General features: G+C 35.4%; 1 protein-coding gene across 8 annotated transcripts in view; it reads right to left on the bottom strand.

The window, feature by feature from the left end:
• Nucleotides 1-878: 878 nt before the first annotated feature.
• Nucleotides 879-16,255, bottom strand: part of PTBP3 (polypyrimidine tract binding protein 3) — a 120,799-nt gene continuing 105,422 nt past the window's right edge. For all 8 annotated transcript variants that reach the window (XM_030293960.2, XM_030293961.2, XM_030293959.2 and 5 more), the window contains 6 exons: nt 14,744-14,883; nt 14,464-14,497; nt 11,334-11,426; nt 10,016-10,232; nt 6,046-6,123; nt 879-5,903 (listed from right to left, as the gene is read on the bottom strand). In XM_030293960.2, coding sequence (XP_030149820.2) covers nt 5,771-5,903; nt 6,046-6,123; nt 10,016-10,232; nt 11,334-11,426; nt 14,464-14,497; nt 14,744-14,883 — 695 coding nt within the window. In that variant the 3' untranslated portion in view covers nt 879-5,770. The remainder of the gene's footprint in view (nt 5,904-6,045; nt 6,124-10,015; nt 10,233-11,333; nt 11,427-14,463; nt 14,498-14,743; nt 14,884-16,255) is intronic.

A 16,255-nucleotide genomic window follows, 5' to 3' on the forward strand; every position in this document is an offset into this window, starting at 1 on the left:
ACATTTTACAGGCTAGCCAGCAAAGATCAATAGTGGTTACCTAATTTCCTATTCCATTAAAAATAAATTCCCACTTCCAAAAGATCCTTAGTAAAAGATTAAAGAAAACTCCTACAATCCAATAGGTCTTTAAAGAACACAGAAATAATACTTTTGTCTAAGTAAAAGCAATATATAGGCAGCTGTAGCTGTGTTACCTTTTAACTAAAAGCAAGACAAATTTGGTCTGGAATGACACCTCACGTTTCAAGTATGTATACTAATCCCACAGGAAGCCAAAAACCGAACTGGAAAAAGTGTTCCAACTCTTGTTTGGCAATCGCATTTATATGAAGAGTTGTGCGTGTCAGACACTTACACAGAAAGGTGGAGAAAGGGAGAGAGGAGAGAGAAAGAGAACTCATGCAAGTGTGCCAATATGCTTGTGCTACAGGGAGAGGGCCATAGAAGTTGTTACATTGTAGGACTATTAGAAAAGCACTATGCCCTTCATTATTAAAAATCATTCCTTAATTAATTAAAAGAGAGGTGGTTAGCAGACTTAGGGTTTCATCAGTTTTTAAAGTTGTATGAATATGTGCTTGCTATGATCCCTAACTATGACAAGTTTAGATGGATGGCTATGAAAAAGAAAAGAAAATATGACATCATTAGAATTACAAGTAAGACAAGAAGAAACCCAAAGTACAGACACAAGAACACAGAAAAATTTTAAGAGAGTACAGATGTCATGACATTTATTAAAAGGCATGCTACAATGCTATACTTGTTAGGAAAAGAGATTAGAGATACCAAGTAATTGTCAGCAAATATACAAACTGAACGAAAATGGAATATACTGTAGTGTACAGAAGCTTGAATTAACCATGCACTACGCATTTAGAAAATATGTTTTTTAATATTTTATCTTCTCTTTGCATTTATAACATAATTCACTTAATCACAGAATCCTCTTCTTCCAACACCACAAACTGTGTTACAAATGAAAGCTGGTACTGCTGCTTATCAAAATATACAAGACAATTGATGTTTTATATAAAACCACTTTATATGTTAACTTGTTCCCAAAAACCTTTTTTTTTTTTTCTTTTTTGGCCTGGTTAAAAAAAATGTTGTTACAAATATTTACAGCATCTTCTTCTGTTAGATGAACATTCTTATAAACTGAAAAAGGGAATTTTATGAACAGACCACATAAAACACAAGACAATGTCAGAGGCTCCTAGCTGTGCTATTTTTTTTTTTCTTAAATACAGTACTGAAAATGCCCATCAAACCCTTGTCATCCTAATCCATTCTGTTCACATTTATACTCCCATTTTCTCTAAGTAGTCTATTCACCAATAGGAAGTAGAAAGTAAAGGCCGCTTTGCGCTGGGTCTTCTTGCAGAAAGGAGCTTGGGAAAAAATGCTTAATGAGAGGAGTTAAAACCAGAACAGTTAAGTCTTTGGTCAGAGCAATGAGGTGACATTTTGATGCAAAACTTTGCTTGGTCAGCAATCTATAATTAGTACTTTCTGGATATGGGATGAATTTTTAAAAGATCTGGGTAACAATGGTAAGGGGGGAAAAGGCCAGAGCATGTTTTGTTTTTTAAATGACATCAAAAATATCTATTTAAATATTTGTTAATACAACTACTACATAGATTCAAAAACTGAAAATAACAACAACAAAAACAAAATCTGTTTACAGTGCTGACTTAAGCTTGCTATAAGCAGCTTTCGATCATGACTATTATCACCAAGGTCACTGGACCAGACAAATATCCCTGTTTTCTGGAACATATGCCTCAGGTTACAAAAACAAAAATGACGACCACAGAGATTTAGAGCGGCTCATTCTTGGACCTGCACAATGCTATATAATGAATATCATGTGATAAAGGCAGAAGTGTAACTGAAACCTCATTTCTACAGTTACAATTCTTTGCTTGTATGAATAGTCTGTGAGATAACATTCTTTTAAAACTTTATAGTACATATTTCCTGAAAACCAGAATACTGATAACTACCTTAGTCTCAAATAGGAAGAACAGGTCAATTAAGACTACTGAAGAAGGCACATAAACTTTGGTCCTGTTTTGTTTTCTTCCCTCTATAAAACCCCCCACTAATATTTTAGTAATTTTCTACTCTTTAAACCATTCATAACTGTTAGAATTTGCTGTGAAAAAAGACTGCAAATAGTCTTGTAGATAACAACACAGCTCTTTTGAAGGACAGCTGAGTTCTATTTTCTTTAAAGGAAAACTTCTGTGCAATCTAAATTGTATTTTTTAAGCACAATAATAGAATATTTTAAGTCTGGCAGTTTTATTCTTGTTAACGACTGATCAAGACGAAAGGCTAAGAAAAATGCTTTTACGCATAGTCATGCTGTCTTTTTGGTTTAAAAATAGCAGTACACATTAGGTTTTCTAAGAGATAGATTGATAGTTTGGCAAACTTAGGGTTTTTAAGTGACTCAAGGGGGGGAAAAACACGTACTTTTGAGCTTGTCACCTTCTGCCCAAAAATATTTAGTGGGACCAGAAATTACATGATAATATATTCATTATATAAATTCCACTGCCTAATGACATTTATGGGAGTTATCTCTTTATCATCTGAAGCAGAACCAATGATCACCATCCTAGGTGGAGCCAAATAAGACATTGCTCCCTTAAGGAATTAGGCAGGCAGAAATTAAGTCTTTAAAAATTGTGAGATTTGCAACTTTTAACTACAGAATAAGAAACATTACTAAAAATAACATCATAATATTTACTTTTAAAGACTATATGGCATTCTATTGGAGCTACTGGGGAATTCTGATATTCTTCAGTAAGTTATTGATTAAGATATTAAGATACTGGGTCATTTTTCTATTTGTATCTCACACAAAACACATTTTACTGCTATGTAAGTTATTTAAATCTCAAACTTTTTGGCATACATTGCTATTGCTGAACGTGTACTGCTATTTTTTGAAGACCTGAATATATATACTTTGTGTACAAGTCAAGACACCTCCAAAAGTGATTAAGACAATAGTCCTTAAAATAAAGTAAATAAACTTAAAAATAAGATACTATGACAGCTCAACAGTGAAAATAAACATTGCTTAGAAGATACTGAATAAATGTACGCCAAAACAAAAGTATGAAGATCTAGTTTTTCCACTACCCTGATATCTTTAAATCTCTCTACAGAAACTATGCCAACAAATACTGTAGACCTCTATAATTCAAATAGTAAATAACTCAATATGGGCAATATCCATGCACTACAGCTAATTTCAGACACAAATTGAAGATTTCAAACATACTGTTTTAGACAAGAATATCTCACTTTTCCAAATCTTAATTTGATTTTGTCAATAAATTAAAATGTATGTAATGTGTATATGTATGTACATTAGAAGAGTGCATGTATATGTATACATACTTACCTACACACACACACACACACACACACACATCCCTGAAAAAGATTCAAATGTTCTCTCTCAGATTTAAAGGCCATTCCCTACTTCAAAATTAACATTCAACACTATTACTATCTCCTTTCTGCTACACTGACACTAAATGTTATGAGAATCATGAATTAAAATTACACAGTAATTCCTAACTCAAAGCAAACAAAATAATCCAATAAATGTGACACTGAAAATTATAATAGTGCCTGTATGGAAGGAAACAAGAAGCAAATTTGGGGAGATTTCTCAAAAAAAAAAAGGTTTTTTTTTTTCCTCTCCCCTCTTACCAGAGGGGTAAAAATGTGTAAACACACATTTTGTAAAGTGAAAAAAATAAAAACTATATAGCTAATTATTACTATCTATTCAGCCAATGTTAAAATGGATTCATTTGAAATGAATCTCAATTTAGTGGCCTCCTTCCTAGTCTATCAGATACCTGCTCCTCAGTGTGAAGTGAATTGTTTTTTATAACCTATAGTATCTTTTGTAGTCTCCAATTTTCTGTAAAATTTCTTTTGTAAAAATCTTCCAACATTCGAATTAATGGCTGCAATATAGTAAAGAAGTTGAGATATTCTTTTTAAAGGTGAGATGAGCTACTCTGAGAATCTGAAAAGTGTAAAAGGGATGGACAAAAATGACCCCTATGACAAATTCTGCTTTAAAAAAATCTAATCAAGCATTGAAAAAATAATGAACAAATGCAAAGTTTCTTATTAAAAAGAAATAATTTTACATTATAGAATCACTGAAGTAACATTAAAATGCATTCTTACACTCAACCAAAAAGAGAAAGGGACAGAGTATGAGAAAGGACCCACCTTCTCATACCCCATATAATGTGGACACTTAGTAATAAAGTTACATTAACAAAGAAAAGCATCGCACTGTACTGAGAAAAACCAAGTAATCCTGAGACAAATTCTAATGGGTGATAAAGGTTAGACAAGATTCAGAAACTGAAATTGTATTTTATAGTCCCAAACTGGTATGCTATAACTGGCAATGACCGCTATTGGTCACAAAGTGAAGAGGCCTACAGGTGTGCAACTGAGTTATTCCCCAAACCATTCACCCTTCCCCACCCCATCTCTGCACCAAAGCACCAAAAATTTGAATAAAAACTATTACTTATTGAAAACCACTTAAAATTGCAATGAAAAAACTTTAAAATCCTTACCAAAACAGGGAAAGAAAAAACAAAATGCTCACCAAGCCCACAATATAGCTTTCAAGATACTTAGATAAAATTCTAACCTATTGTATCATAAGCACATAATAAGGCACATAATAAGAAATTAAGTAAATACACAGTAATTCTGAATAAGTATTAGAGATTATAGTGGTACAAAAAACCCTTGAGATTAATTTTTTTCCAAAAGAAGACCTTACCAAAAATAACTTTTAAAAAATCTGTCAAACCATATGATAGACCTGAATATTTTCCTTGTAAACTTTTTTTTCTGAAAACAATTATAAAAAAGTAGTTTATAAGTAGGATTATTTTTCTTTTTAAATTTTCGAAGATCATATTACTCGGCAAATAGTATCATTTTGAAAATTAAACCATGATTTTTCCTCATAAAATTACTATTTCTTTTGACACCTTAACAGATCTTGGATTCCACTTAATTTCCTTTGGGGACAACTGAGACACTTCATTTCTCCAAATAGTCTTAAAAAATTAAAGATATGTATTCTTCAAAGGAGTGTCTTACAGTGAAAAAAAGAAACAATTGAAAGAAAATGTGCAAGTTTATAAATTTTCTTCCAATACAACCCAATTTGTTTATGTATAATACCTATCAATATATGCCTAACAACCGATATAATTTAGAAGTGAACATAATTTCCTATAGGGGTTGAACTTCTGAATCATAAAGTTAAAAACTTTGTTGTAAGTAATTTTAAAAGCCTGTATGTTTAAATTTTTCCAAAGTACAAAGGAGTTTAGAAATGTTGTATAAGGCTGATCTGGACCCAAACTAAAAGAAAGACTGCCCTCTTGAAATCCAATTTAATACAGGGAATTAAATTATTAAAAAAATTCTTTTCCTGATTTTTTTTTCCTGAAGGTTATTTTCATAGACACTAAGGTACAAAGGAAAAAACGAACCTTTGATCACATACTGGCAAGGGGGAAAAATGGAAAAAAAGAACGTCCCTTAATTTTCTGAATATACGTGGATATCAAACTCAGAGTTATTTTTGTGAAAGAGGCAGAATTGGTCTTGAGTTGCTTCAGTCTATGTCTGAAGGTTTTACTGAAATTATGGTCCAGTCTTAGGAGAAAAATTCACAGAAAAATCAGATTGTAGATTTTGAGAAGGAAACTCTGAGGTGATGATTTTCTCCAAGGTCATGGTTATGAAGTTCAATGAGGGCCTGGATTGCTTCTTCCACAGATCCCAACTGAATGAGTGCCATTTTGCGATCTTTCCTGAAAATAATGGAAGAAATATAAAAAGTATGTAGAATTAATTTTACCCACAAATCTCCCCAACCCTAGAAGACTTCATTGAACTACCTTTAAAATTTGCACACCACTTAAAATAATGTATTTCTTGAAAGCATGGACTTACTGAAAGAATTTAAAAGCCTTCACTGAACATCCAGCTTCTGTGAAAAGGTTCTTCAGATCATCCACTGTAACAGAAGGGCTGTGAAAACATCACAGAGAGTGTCAACTATCTTAGCCCCAGTTCTCAAATGAACCAAAGATTAATTTTCAACTGTCAAATCTTCAGAGTATCTCACATTTCTAAGACAATAAAGCCCTGAAAGGGCTTTTGGAACTGCCCTGAAAGATGTTCAAAGTTGACACATACATGTTCTAAAACAATGTACTTTGGTCTAAAATCTTTTGCATAAAATACGGGCAGGTATTGGGGCACCTGGGTGGCTCAGTCAGTTAAGCATCTGACTTCAGCTCAGGTCATGATATCATGGTTCATGGGCTCAAGCCCTGCATCAGACTCTGTGCTGACAGCTCAGAGCCTGAAGCCTGCTTCAGACTCTGTCTCCCTCTCTCTCTGCCTCTCCCCTGCTTGTGCTCTCTCTCTCAAAAATAAATAAACGTTAAAAAAATTTTTAAAAACACGGGCAGGTATTTAAAGAACAAGAAAATCTATCTGTATTTCTTTTAAAGCGATAATTACCCATACCACTGGCTTCAGTAATTAATGTTAATGGTATTTCCAAAACTACTTCTAGTGTTTCCAAAATTACTTCCCAGTTCTGACTTGTTGGCTCTTGACCAGATGTCTACATTTTTAATGGCTTTTAGGGTAATTCTGAATACATGTATGTGGGAGTCAGGCTCTAAGATGCTTCCCCCTCCCCTCACTACTATTGCCTCCTAGTATTCAAGGCCTTTAGATACTCCTCTTCCATAAGGAAGAGATGTCCTCTGTAACCTTTAGGGTACCATAGAAACAATATGTTTGACTTCTTCTTTTTTTTAACGTTTATTCATTTTAAAAAAAAATTTTTTTTTAACGTTTATTTATTTTTGAGACAGAGAGAGACAAAGCATGAACGGGGGAGGGGCAGAGAGAGAGGGAGACACAGAATCGGAAGCAGGCTCCAGGCTCTGAGCCATCAGCCCAGAGCCCGATGCGGGGCTCGAACTCACGGACCGCGAGATCGTGACCTGAGCTGAAGTCGGACGCTCAACCGACTGAGCCACCCAGGCGCCCCTCATTTTTGAGAGGCAGAGACAGAGCATGAGTGGAGGAGGGCCAGACAGAGAGGGAGACACAGTATCCAAAGCAGGCTCCAGGCTCTGAGCTGTCAGCACAGAGCCTGACGCTGGACTCGAACTAACCGACTGAGAGATCATGACCTGAGCTGAAGACGGACATTTAACCAACAGAGCCACCCAGGGGTCCTGACGTGTTAGACTTCTAAGGCTAAGAGACATTGCAATTCCCACCCTGCCCTCCCTTGAATCATCAGCTCTGGAAGAAACCAGCTACTCTTTCAGAGGGATGCTCAAACACCCATATGGAGAAGTCCTTTGTGGCAAGGAACTGAGGCTGCCTGTCAACAACTAGATTCATAAGTAAGTGAGCCACCTTGGAAGTGGATCCTGTAGCCCCAGTTAAAACTTCAAATTTTTGAGACACTCTAAGTTAAAACTAACCAGCTAAGCCACTCTGTATTCCTGAATCACAGTAACAGTATCAGCTAATAAACATTTTAGATAACTAATATAGTGGCCTATCACATGAGAGTCAACTGACTAAATTATTCCAACATAGCAGTTGTCCTATTCACTAATTTCCTATGAGATGATTTAACTGCCATACTGTCTTAAGAACACTGTATCTCATCTCATAACTGCCAGTAAGGACGGTGCAGGAAGACAATGATTGGTTCTGCATGGAGACAGATCTGAGTTCACATTCTATTTCTCATTCATTTGGTGTATGACCTTGAGTAAGGTACTAAACCTGAGTTTCACTGATAAAATGAAACAAATGACTTTATTTCAAAGGTTTTTAGGTATGAATTAACAGAGAAAGAAAGAAAGAATAGTGGTTACCAAGGACTGGAGAGTAGAGGGAAATGGGGAATTACTCTTAATGGGTACAGAGTTTCAATTTGGGATAATGACAAGAATCTGGAGATGGACAGAGGTGATGGTTGTACAATCTGAATGTACTTTAATGTGAATGTACACCAAACTGCACATTCAAAAATGGTTAAAATGGGGGCACCTTAGTGGCTCAGTCAATTAAGCATCTGACTGGCTCAAGTCATGATCTCCTGGTCTGTGAGTTCAAACCCTGCATCAGGCTCTCTGCTGTCAGTGCAGAGCCTGCTTCGGATTCTCTGTCCCCCTCTCTCTGTCCCTCCCCTGCTCTCGTGCACACTATCTCTCAAAAATGAATAAACATTTTTTTAAAAGGTTATTATATGGAGATTAAATGAGGTAACAAATGTAAGTTGCCAGCATGGTGCCCAGAACTTGGTAGATGGTTCAGAAAATATTCATGTCCTCTCCCTCTTCTGCCTACACATCCTATGTAGGCTGCAACCTGAGACCAGCCCCTAGATAATGTATTTAAGAAGGTAATAATGACAAGAGCCTGCCCTGGTATCCAAATATGTTGTCACTCTGTCTCCATAATGATGAGCTGCTACATTTCTAGATCCACATAACCTAGAGATTTTTAAGGGACTCCTCCAGTTTCTTAGCTGGCATGAGATTTGAGCCATTGTCCAATTCAGATTCAAGGTTCCTTCAGGTAGCCTATCCAGAGACTAGCTGGCAGCCTGAGCACTCAACATTATTTTGGGTGATTACTTTCTATTCCTATTCATCCCCATTCTCATTCTCAATAATGTTCTAGAACTTTTTTACCCTTCTCCATTCCCTCAAGTCTTTAAATTTCTACACACATGGCCATACACAACGCCACTCTTTCCAAAGTTTATTCTCTTTTCATGTATTAGATTAAGTTATATACAACTGCCATCTTCATATGTGCTTAGAGTGCAGAGCCTGCTTGGGATTCTCTCTCTCCCTTGCTCTCTGCTCCTTCCCCACTCAGCTGTCTCTGTCTCAAAAATAAATAAATAAACTTAAAAAAAAAAAAAAAGATGATGATGACTAAAGAACAAGTCTCCTACAACACTGGTTAAAATGGAGTAGTCACAATAAAGTAATTTTTAGCTTTTATAAACATTTAAAAAATTATTTATTTTATTTTTGAGAGAAAGACCGCAACAGTGGAGAAGGGATGGAGAGAGGGACACAGAGGATCCAAGGAGCTGAAGCGGGCTCTATGCTGATAGCAGCGAACCTGATGCAGGGCTTGAACTCACAAACTGTGAGATCGCGACCTGAGCCAAAGTTGGACACTCAACTGACTGAGCCACCCAGGCACCCCTATTTTTTTAAAAGCTTATTTTTTATTTTGAGAAAGAGAGAGAAAGAGAGAGAGAGAGAAGAAATGCGCACATGCACAAGGTGCGGGGTGGGGTGGGCAGAGAGAGGGAGAGAGAATCCCAAGCAGGCTCTGTGCTGTCATTGTGGAGCCTGGTGTGGGGCTCAAACTCACAAACCCTGACTTCACGATGTGAGTCAAAAGTAAGAGTCCAAATGCTTAACTGACTGAGCCACCATGTGCCCCAGAGTAATTAACATATACATGGTTTTGCAACTTGTAGATAAAGAAAATTCATTTTTACCATATTCTTAGACACATAAATTATTTGAGTTTGTTATATTAATTCTTTACTTCTATACAAAGGGATGAACAAGTATGTACCAATGGAATATTTCTGCATAAACTTATTTTTATGCCCTTTTATAACTGAAAGGTAACGTTGCTAATTCTCCATTTGGAAAGAAACTTATCTTTCACTTTTGGTGTATGACTAGAGATATGACTTTAAGACATGATGGTAAATAAGTAATCTTATAAGAAATTGGTGACTAGGACAACTGCTACGTTACAATAATTTCAGAGTTTCTACCTCTCCCAAACCATATACTGTAGACTATTAATCATCTAAATGAATAATAATTAATTAGGTACATACGGGATGTTGGAAAGATGCAGAGTGGCTGATGGTGGAAAAATATTCTGGAAGTTTTTAGAGCCAGGTTTTTTAAAGCGATGCAAAGGACTATTGCTAAAATCCTTAGTCAGACCTTGGTCTTCTTGTCCCTCTCGGGGAAGCTGAACTGCCTGATGTTTGGACAGTGTAGCACGAAGCACTTTTCCGTAAAGTCTCTGCCCACTCAGGTGGTTCATAGCTAGTGCATAGAAGAAAATTAAGAAAAGTTTGGGTATTAAGATAAAGTTCTTGTAAAATTTGTCTAAATTATCATTAAATTCTTTTATTTAATCATTTAAAATTATATTGCCAGTTCTGGGTGTTATAATAGTTTTAAATTCAAAAACTCTTACATATAGAAATGTATTAAATGACTTTACTATGATGAAAGAGAAGCAATTAAACAAAAAATAAATATCTTTCTAGCAGAGTGCTAGAAAGTTCCATAGTGCACAGAACAAGTGCTCAGGAAATGGCTATTGAATAAAGTATTTTAATCTCAAGCAACACATTGTTTTTTGTTTTTAAAAGCAGACTCCATGCCCAAAGTGACTTGAACTCATAACCCTGAGATCAAGAGTTGCATGCTCTACCGACTGAGCCAGCCAGCACCCCTGGCAACACATTCTTTTAATAAAAAAATCTGAGTAGTAATATTTTAAGAGCCACTGTAACTATGAACTATTAAGGCCATGGAATGCAACTTTCTTACACCATTATTATGAAGTTTGCTCAAACTTTTAAGCCATGAAACAGTTACAGAAAACTTAATTTGGAAGAAAAACAAATAAATAAACAAAATTAAATGAAACAAAAAAAAGTCACATTTATTAGTTTATACTTAATGGAAAAAACCTAGAGTTTATAAAGGTCCAAACATCAACAATATGTTAAAGTAGATAAACGAACTTCAGACTTCAAAGAGCAATAATTATTTTTTAACCTTTTTTTTTTCCCCTGAAAGAGAGTTCGAGCCTGAAAGGGAGAAGGGCAGAGAGAGGAAGAGAGAGTCCCAAGCAGGCTGTATGGCCAGCACAGAGCCCGATGTGGGGCTCGATCTCACAACTGTGAGATCATGACCTCAGCCGAAATCAAGAGTCAGACGCCTAACCCACTGAGCCACCCAGGTGCCCCTCTTTTTTTAATCTTAAATCAGAAGTAGGCTCAAATAATAATGAAGACATTTGCATAAGAAGGTACCCTTCAGTAAAATGATAGTCCTACCACCTAGAAATTTATTTTATAGGCAAATTCACATACAAAAGGAGGAGGCTTTCATTACTACTATTAACCATAGTACCTAGCTGAGCTTGACTTGCATCTGCCATCTGAACCAAGGCATTTTCTTTCTTATTAAACATAATCTTCACTCGATGTACATCACCATATACTCCTAATAGAAAAGACAAAACAAAACCTTAATTAAACAAAAAAAATGCCTGTTTAATGTTCAATTTTACTCATACATTTAAAGAAGGCTTCTTTTCTCATATACATATTCCCTGGGCAATTCCACACATGTGCTCCCAAATTAACAAATTTGCCTTCTATGTTCTAGATCTATTAATGTACTCAACCCTTTTCACTTGGATGTCCCATAAACACTTCAAATTTAGCATGTCCCAAATGGATTCATTTCCCCTTTTCTCTCCCTGCTTCCAGTGTTCACCAACTCTACCGATATATATTATCATCATTCATAAATTTGCTCCAGTCAGACACCTGGGACTCATCTTTTAACTTCTCCCTTTCCTTTCCATTTAGTCAATCACCCAATCACCAGCATCCATTGATTTTATGGCCTAAATATCTCTTATATTTGTCCACTTCTCCCCATCCTCACCACCATCAAAGCTACCATTATCGTTTCACATCTAAACTACCGTAACAGCCTCCCAACTGACCTCAATACAACCAATTTTTCTGTATTAGTCTTCCCCAAAGTGGATCTAATATTCCAAAGGACTGGTAAAATGATTGGGGTGTAGGGGGAAAATAGTCAAACTCCTATTTATACTGAGTTGATTATATAAGCTAATATGAAAAACTATATTTTACTAATTTTTTAATATATGCATGAAATTATAGGCAGAAATTTCTACAATAGGAAAAATACTTTTTTTTAAAAAATTCAATATATCAAAATAGATTGCAGTTTACATGCTAGAGGGTATCACCAATATAATAAAAATAAGACCCTTAAATATCAGTAGCACCGTAACCACACTTTGTTATGTGACAAAAAGAATGACTATGAATATCTTCAAGGGACACAAAAGGAGTGCTGGTTATCCAGTGGGCAAGCACCTAACAGCAACTAAAGTCAGAGATGAATGGTACTTTTAAAAAAGACAAGTATTCTGAATTCCAAATTAGCTGTCCTTCTCAGAAGTGACAAGTGGCTGAAATAGACATTAAAAAAATAATACATACAATTTGTTCTTCAAGTTGAGGGTGATATTTTTTTAAACGAGTAAGAAATTAACTACTTTTAGAAAGAAATGTACATTAGTTATTAAAGAGACATGTGAAAATTTATCATTAATACATAATTTTGTTACTGAAAATTACATGAATGTGTCATGAATAAAAACTTTACTTTTTTATGAACTACAAATGAGTATGAAGAATCTCTGTGGGATGATAGAAATGTTCAAAACTGGATGTAGTAATGGCTGCACAATGATGTAAATTTACTAAAAATCAATGATTTATGTACCTAAAGCAGGTGAACTATATGGTTATAAATTATACCTCAAAAAGATCGTCTAAAAACCTATTATCCACTCAAAAATTTGAAACAATTTTCTAGCCTATTAAAACTTCCAAATAAAGCGTACCATTTGTTAACCCCATCTGTTAAAAAAATATTCTAATGCAGCAGTTGTCAACATCAGCTGATTTATTTAACAAGAGGAAAAAATGGAACTTTTCTAGGTAAAGTACAATGAAAACGAGTGGATTAGACTGAAAAATTACTAAATCATGAGGTACAGTGACAATGAAACATTTCCACTTAAATTGCTTATCTTTATGAGCTATCATTTCCAGTTATGACAACCTTTAAGATCAAGCACTAAAATAAAGTGAACTTGGAATCAAAGCTGAGAACACAGATTCAAAATGGAAAAGATTTTAAATAATGAAACATATTAAATAATATTTCTCACTAAATGTTAGGAAGTTTTTTACTAAGTTTCACCGTTAATAAAAATCTGTAAAATACGGACTACTTATTTCGTTGTTCTTATACTTCTATTTGTGCATATTATACTATACATAATGAGTACAGTAAAAGGTGGATAAAGTTTATAAATAATCATACATAAATTAGGAGTACATGCTAACATTTTTTTTTTTGAACTAAGAGAGGAACACTATTAGAAGGTCTGGAGACTATTTTCATTTTATTTTTTAATGTTTATTTATTTATTTATTTATTTATTTATTTATTTATTTTTTAATTTTTTTTTTTCAATGTTTATTTACTTTTGGGACAGAGAGAGACAGAGCATGAACGGGGGAGGGGCAGAGAGAGAGGGAGACACAGAATCGGAAACAGGCTCCAGGCTCTGAGCTATCAGCCCAGAGCCCGACGCAGGGCTCGAACTCACGGACCGCGAGATCGTGACCTGGCTGAAGTCGGATGCTTAACCGACTGCGCCACCCAGGCGCTCCAATGTTTATTTATTTTTGAGAGAGACAGAGACAGAATGTGAGGGGGTTAGGGGCAGAGAAAGAGAGGGAGACACAGAATCCGAAGCAGGCTCCAGGCTCCGAGCTGTCAGCACAGAGCCCTATGTGGGGCTCGAACTCACAAGCTGTGAGACCATGACCTGAGCTAAAGTTGGACACTCAGCTGACTGAGTCACCCAGGCTCCCCTGGAGACTATTTTTAAAACCTGAATCTCATTATGCCTCTTCTCTGCTTAAAACTATTCAACGGTTTCCCACTGTTCTTAGATTAAAAATCCAGCTCCTTAATTTAGTTACAAAGCTCTTCCTGACCATGTCCGTATTCATCTGTTCAGCTTCAACACTTTCCAGTGGGAAGTGGCTTCCTTCACTTCCATGTTCCAAGAGCTCTCTCACGCATTGCTAGCATCTGGGAAAGCACATCTGCCCTTCCTTTCTGCCTGGCTAATGCTTACTCATTTTTCACAAGTCAGCTTAACTATCATTTCTATTGGTACACCACCTTTGATTCTCTCAGCTAGGTTAGGTCTCCTAAGTACACGTTCCTATTACAATCTCTATTTCCCGTTTCATAAAACTTTATTGTAATTACTAAGTCTTACTTATTTCCTTCTCTATCTTCAGTGTCAAACACACTATTTATTAGCACATAGAGACAATCGATAAATATTACTGAATGACGAAACATGTTTAATCCACATTACAGACATTAAAAACAGCAAAAAAGAACTTACCAAATAGGATAAAAAGCCCATGTGGTGTGATAAGCTGTTTGAAAAGGATAACACAAAATATAAGTGTCTAAGTAAAACAAAGTAAGTTTACTTATAAAAACAGCAGCTGACTTTGTTTAAAGCACTGATTTTATATGCTTCTTCTATATATACTAGTAATGAATTTTAATAAAAATCCTTGAAACAAACTTAAACATTTTAATTTGAATATAACCCTAGACCAGAAGCTATGATACCTCCTCCTGAAAAGAGTAAAATTATAAAATAATTTTCAACTCACATCCGGATTGAGATTGGTGACAAGCAGAACAGAATTTCCTGGTACACCACTAGTCCCAGGAATGGCCATCCTTCCAGTGACAGCAGAGGAGGTGATTGTGAGAGGGCCCAGAGCTCCAGGAACAGCTGGGACTGATATACCTTTTTAAAACATCAAAAGCATTTCATATACTGGTTATCTGGGGAATTACAACACTGGATATAACTTAAGTAAATAAATGAAGATGAAAGCAAAAATATAGAAGAAAATAAGTCAAAGCTACCATAAAAATATCAAAGGCCAGTTAGCCTAGAAGTCAAGATCCTTATTCTTTGACATCATCACAGTCAGTACTCTGTTATTTATAATACAGAATTTTGCAGAGCAACTGAATTCACTGGTCTTAAAAGTCGTTAGAGGATCTATCAACTGTTAAGTGCTCCATTTCTTCAAAGATATTTTAGCACATCCCTATAAGGTAGATGTATTTTTTCATTTGGCTTTTACCACAAAATTATATATATTAAAAAAAAAGCCCTTCAGCAAAAGTCATATTTGTGACTAGGAAGTATTACATGTCCTAAAAGTGGACTGTGGCAATGGCTGTTCAACTCTAAATTGACTAAAAATCACTGGACTGTATACCAGGCATTCAGAATACATAACATTCTGTATAAGAGAAGTATTTTGTGAGAAAAAAAACCTGTAACCTTGTAAAGTGCTATATAAATATTATAACCATCAATAATTGATTTATAGAGTTCAGTATTCTTCTGTAGTGAGAATTTTCAGAGCTCTCTATTCCCCTAGATAGTCCAGAACTATTTCAAGTTTGGTAATACTGGAATATTGACACTATATACTATGCCTAAAATAGCACTTTACTTTTCAGAAGGTCCTACTATTTGTGTTCTCAGCTTAAAAATTATCTAAGGCAAAATCTCTAGTTTATGTAAAATAAACCAGTTCCTTAATGGTATTTCTTGATTCTTTAAGCTCAAAGTTCCTTATAATACAGTCTGGTCACTTTCCCACAAATCACATAATTAAACAATATAGTTTACATTCAGACTATTCTGCTTGACTATCCAATGAGGTCATTATGACCATCATCCTCCTGAGTTTTAAAACTCTGCAGACCACTTTCTCAGGCTGGATATTTTTCCCATGAAATCGATATTCAATGGGTCCTTTACATGGCCTCTTCCCATGCCCCTCCAATCCAACACTGCAACTTCTGAATAACCTGTGTAGGTTTATTACATATCACCAGTAGTACAATGTAGCTATATGGTACGGTGTGTAGTATGTTATGTACGTATGCGGTGTGTGTGTATATGTATCTACCCTCTACTGAAGCTTAAGTCTTATCAACTCAGGAGTCTCTTAAATGCATTTTTTCCCCCTCTTCCTTAATATCTGTGGTGATTTACACATGGTGTGTGTCAAAAAGAAATATCAAGGGGCCCCTGGGTAGCTCAGTCGGTTAAGCATACTTCGGCTCAGGCCATGATATCACGATTCGTGTTTTGG

This window comes from Lynx canadensis, chromosome D4, assembly GCF_007474595.2.
Source record: "Lynx canadensis isolate LIC74 chromosome D4, mLynCan4.pri.v2, whole genome shotgun sequence".
Classification (NCBI taxonomy): domain Eukaryota; kingdom Metazoa; phylum Chordata; class Mammalia; order Carnivora; family Felidae; genus Lynx; species Lynx canadensis.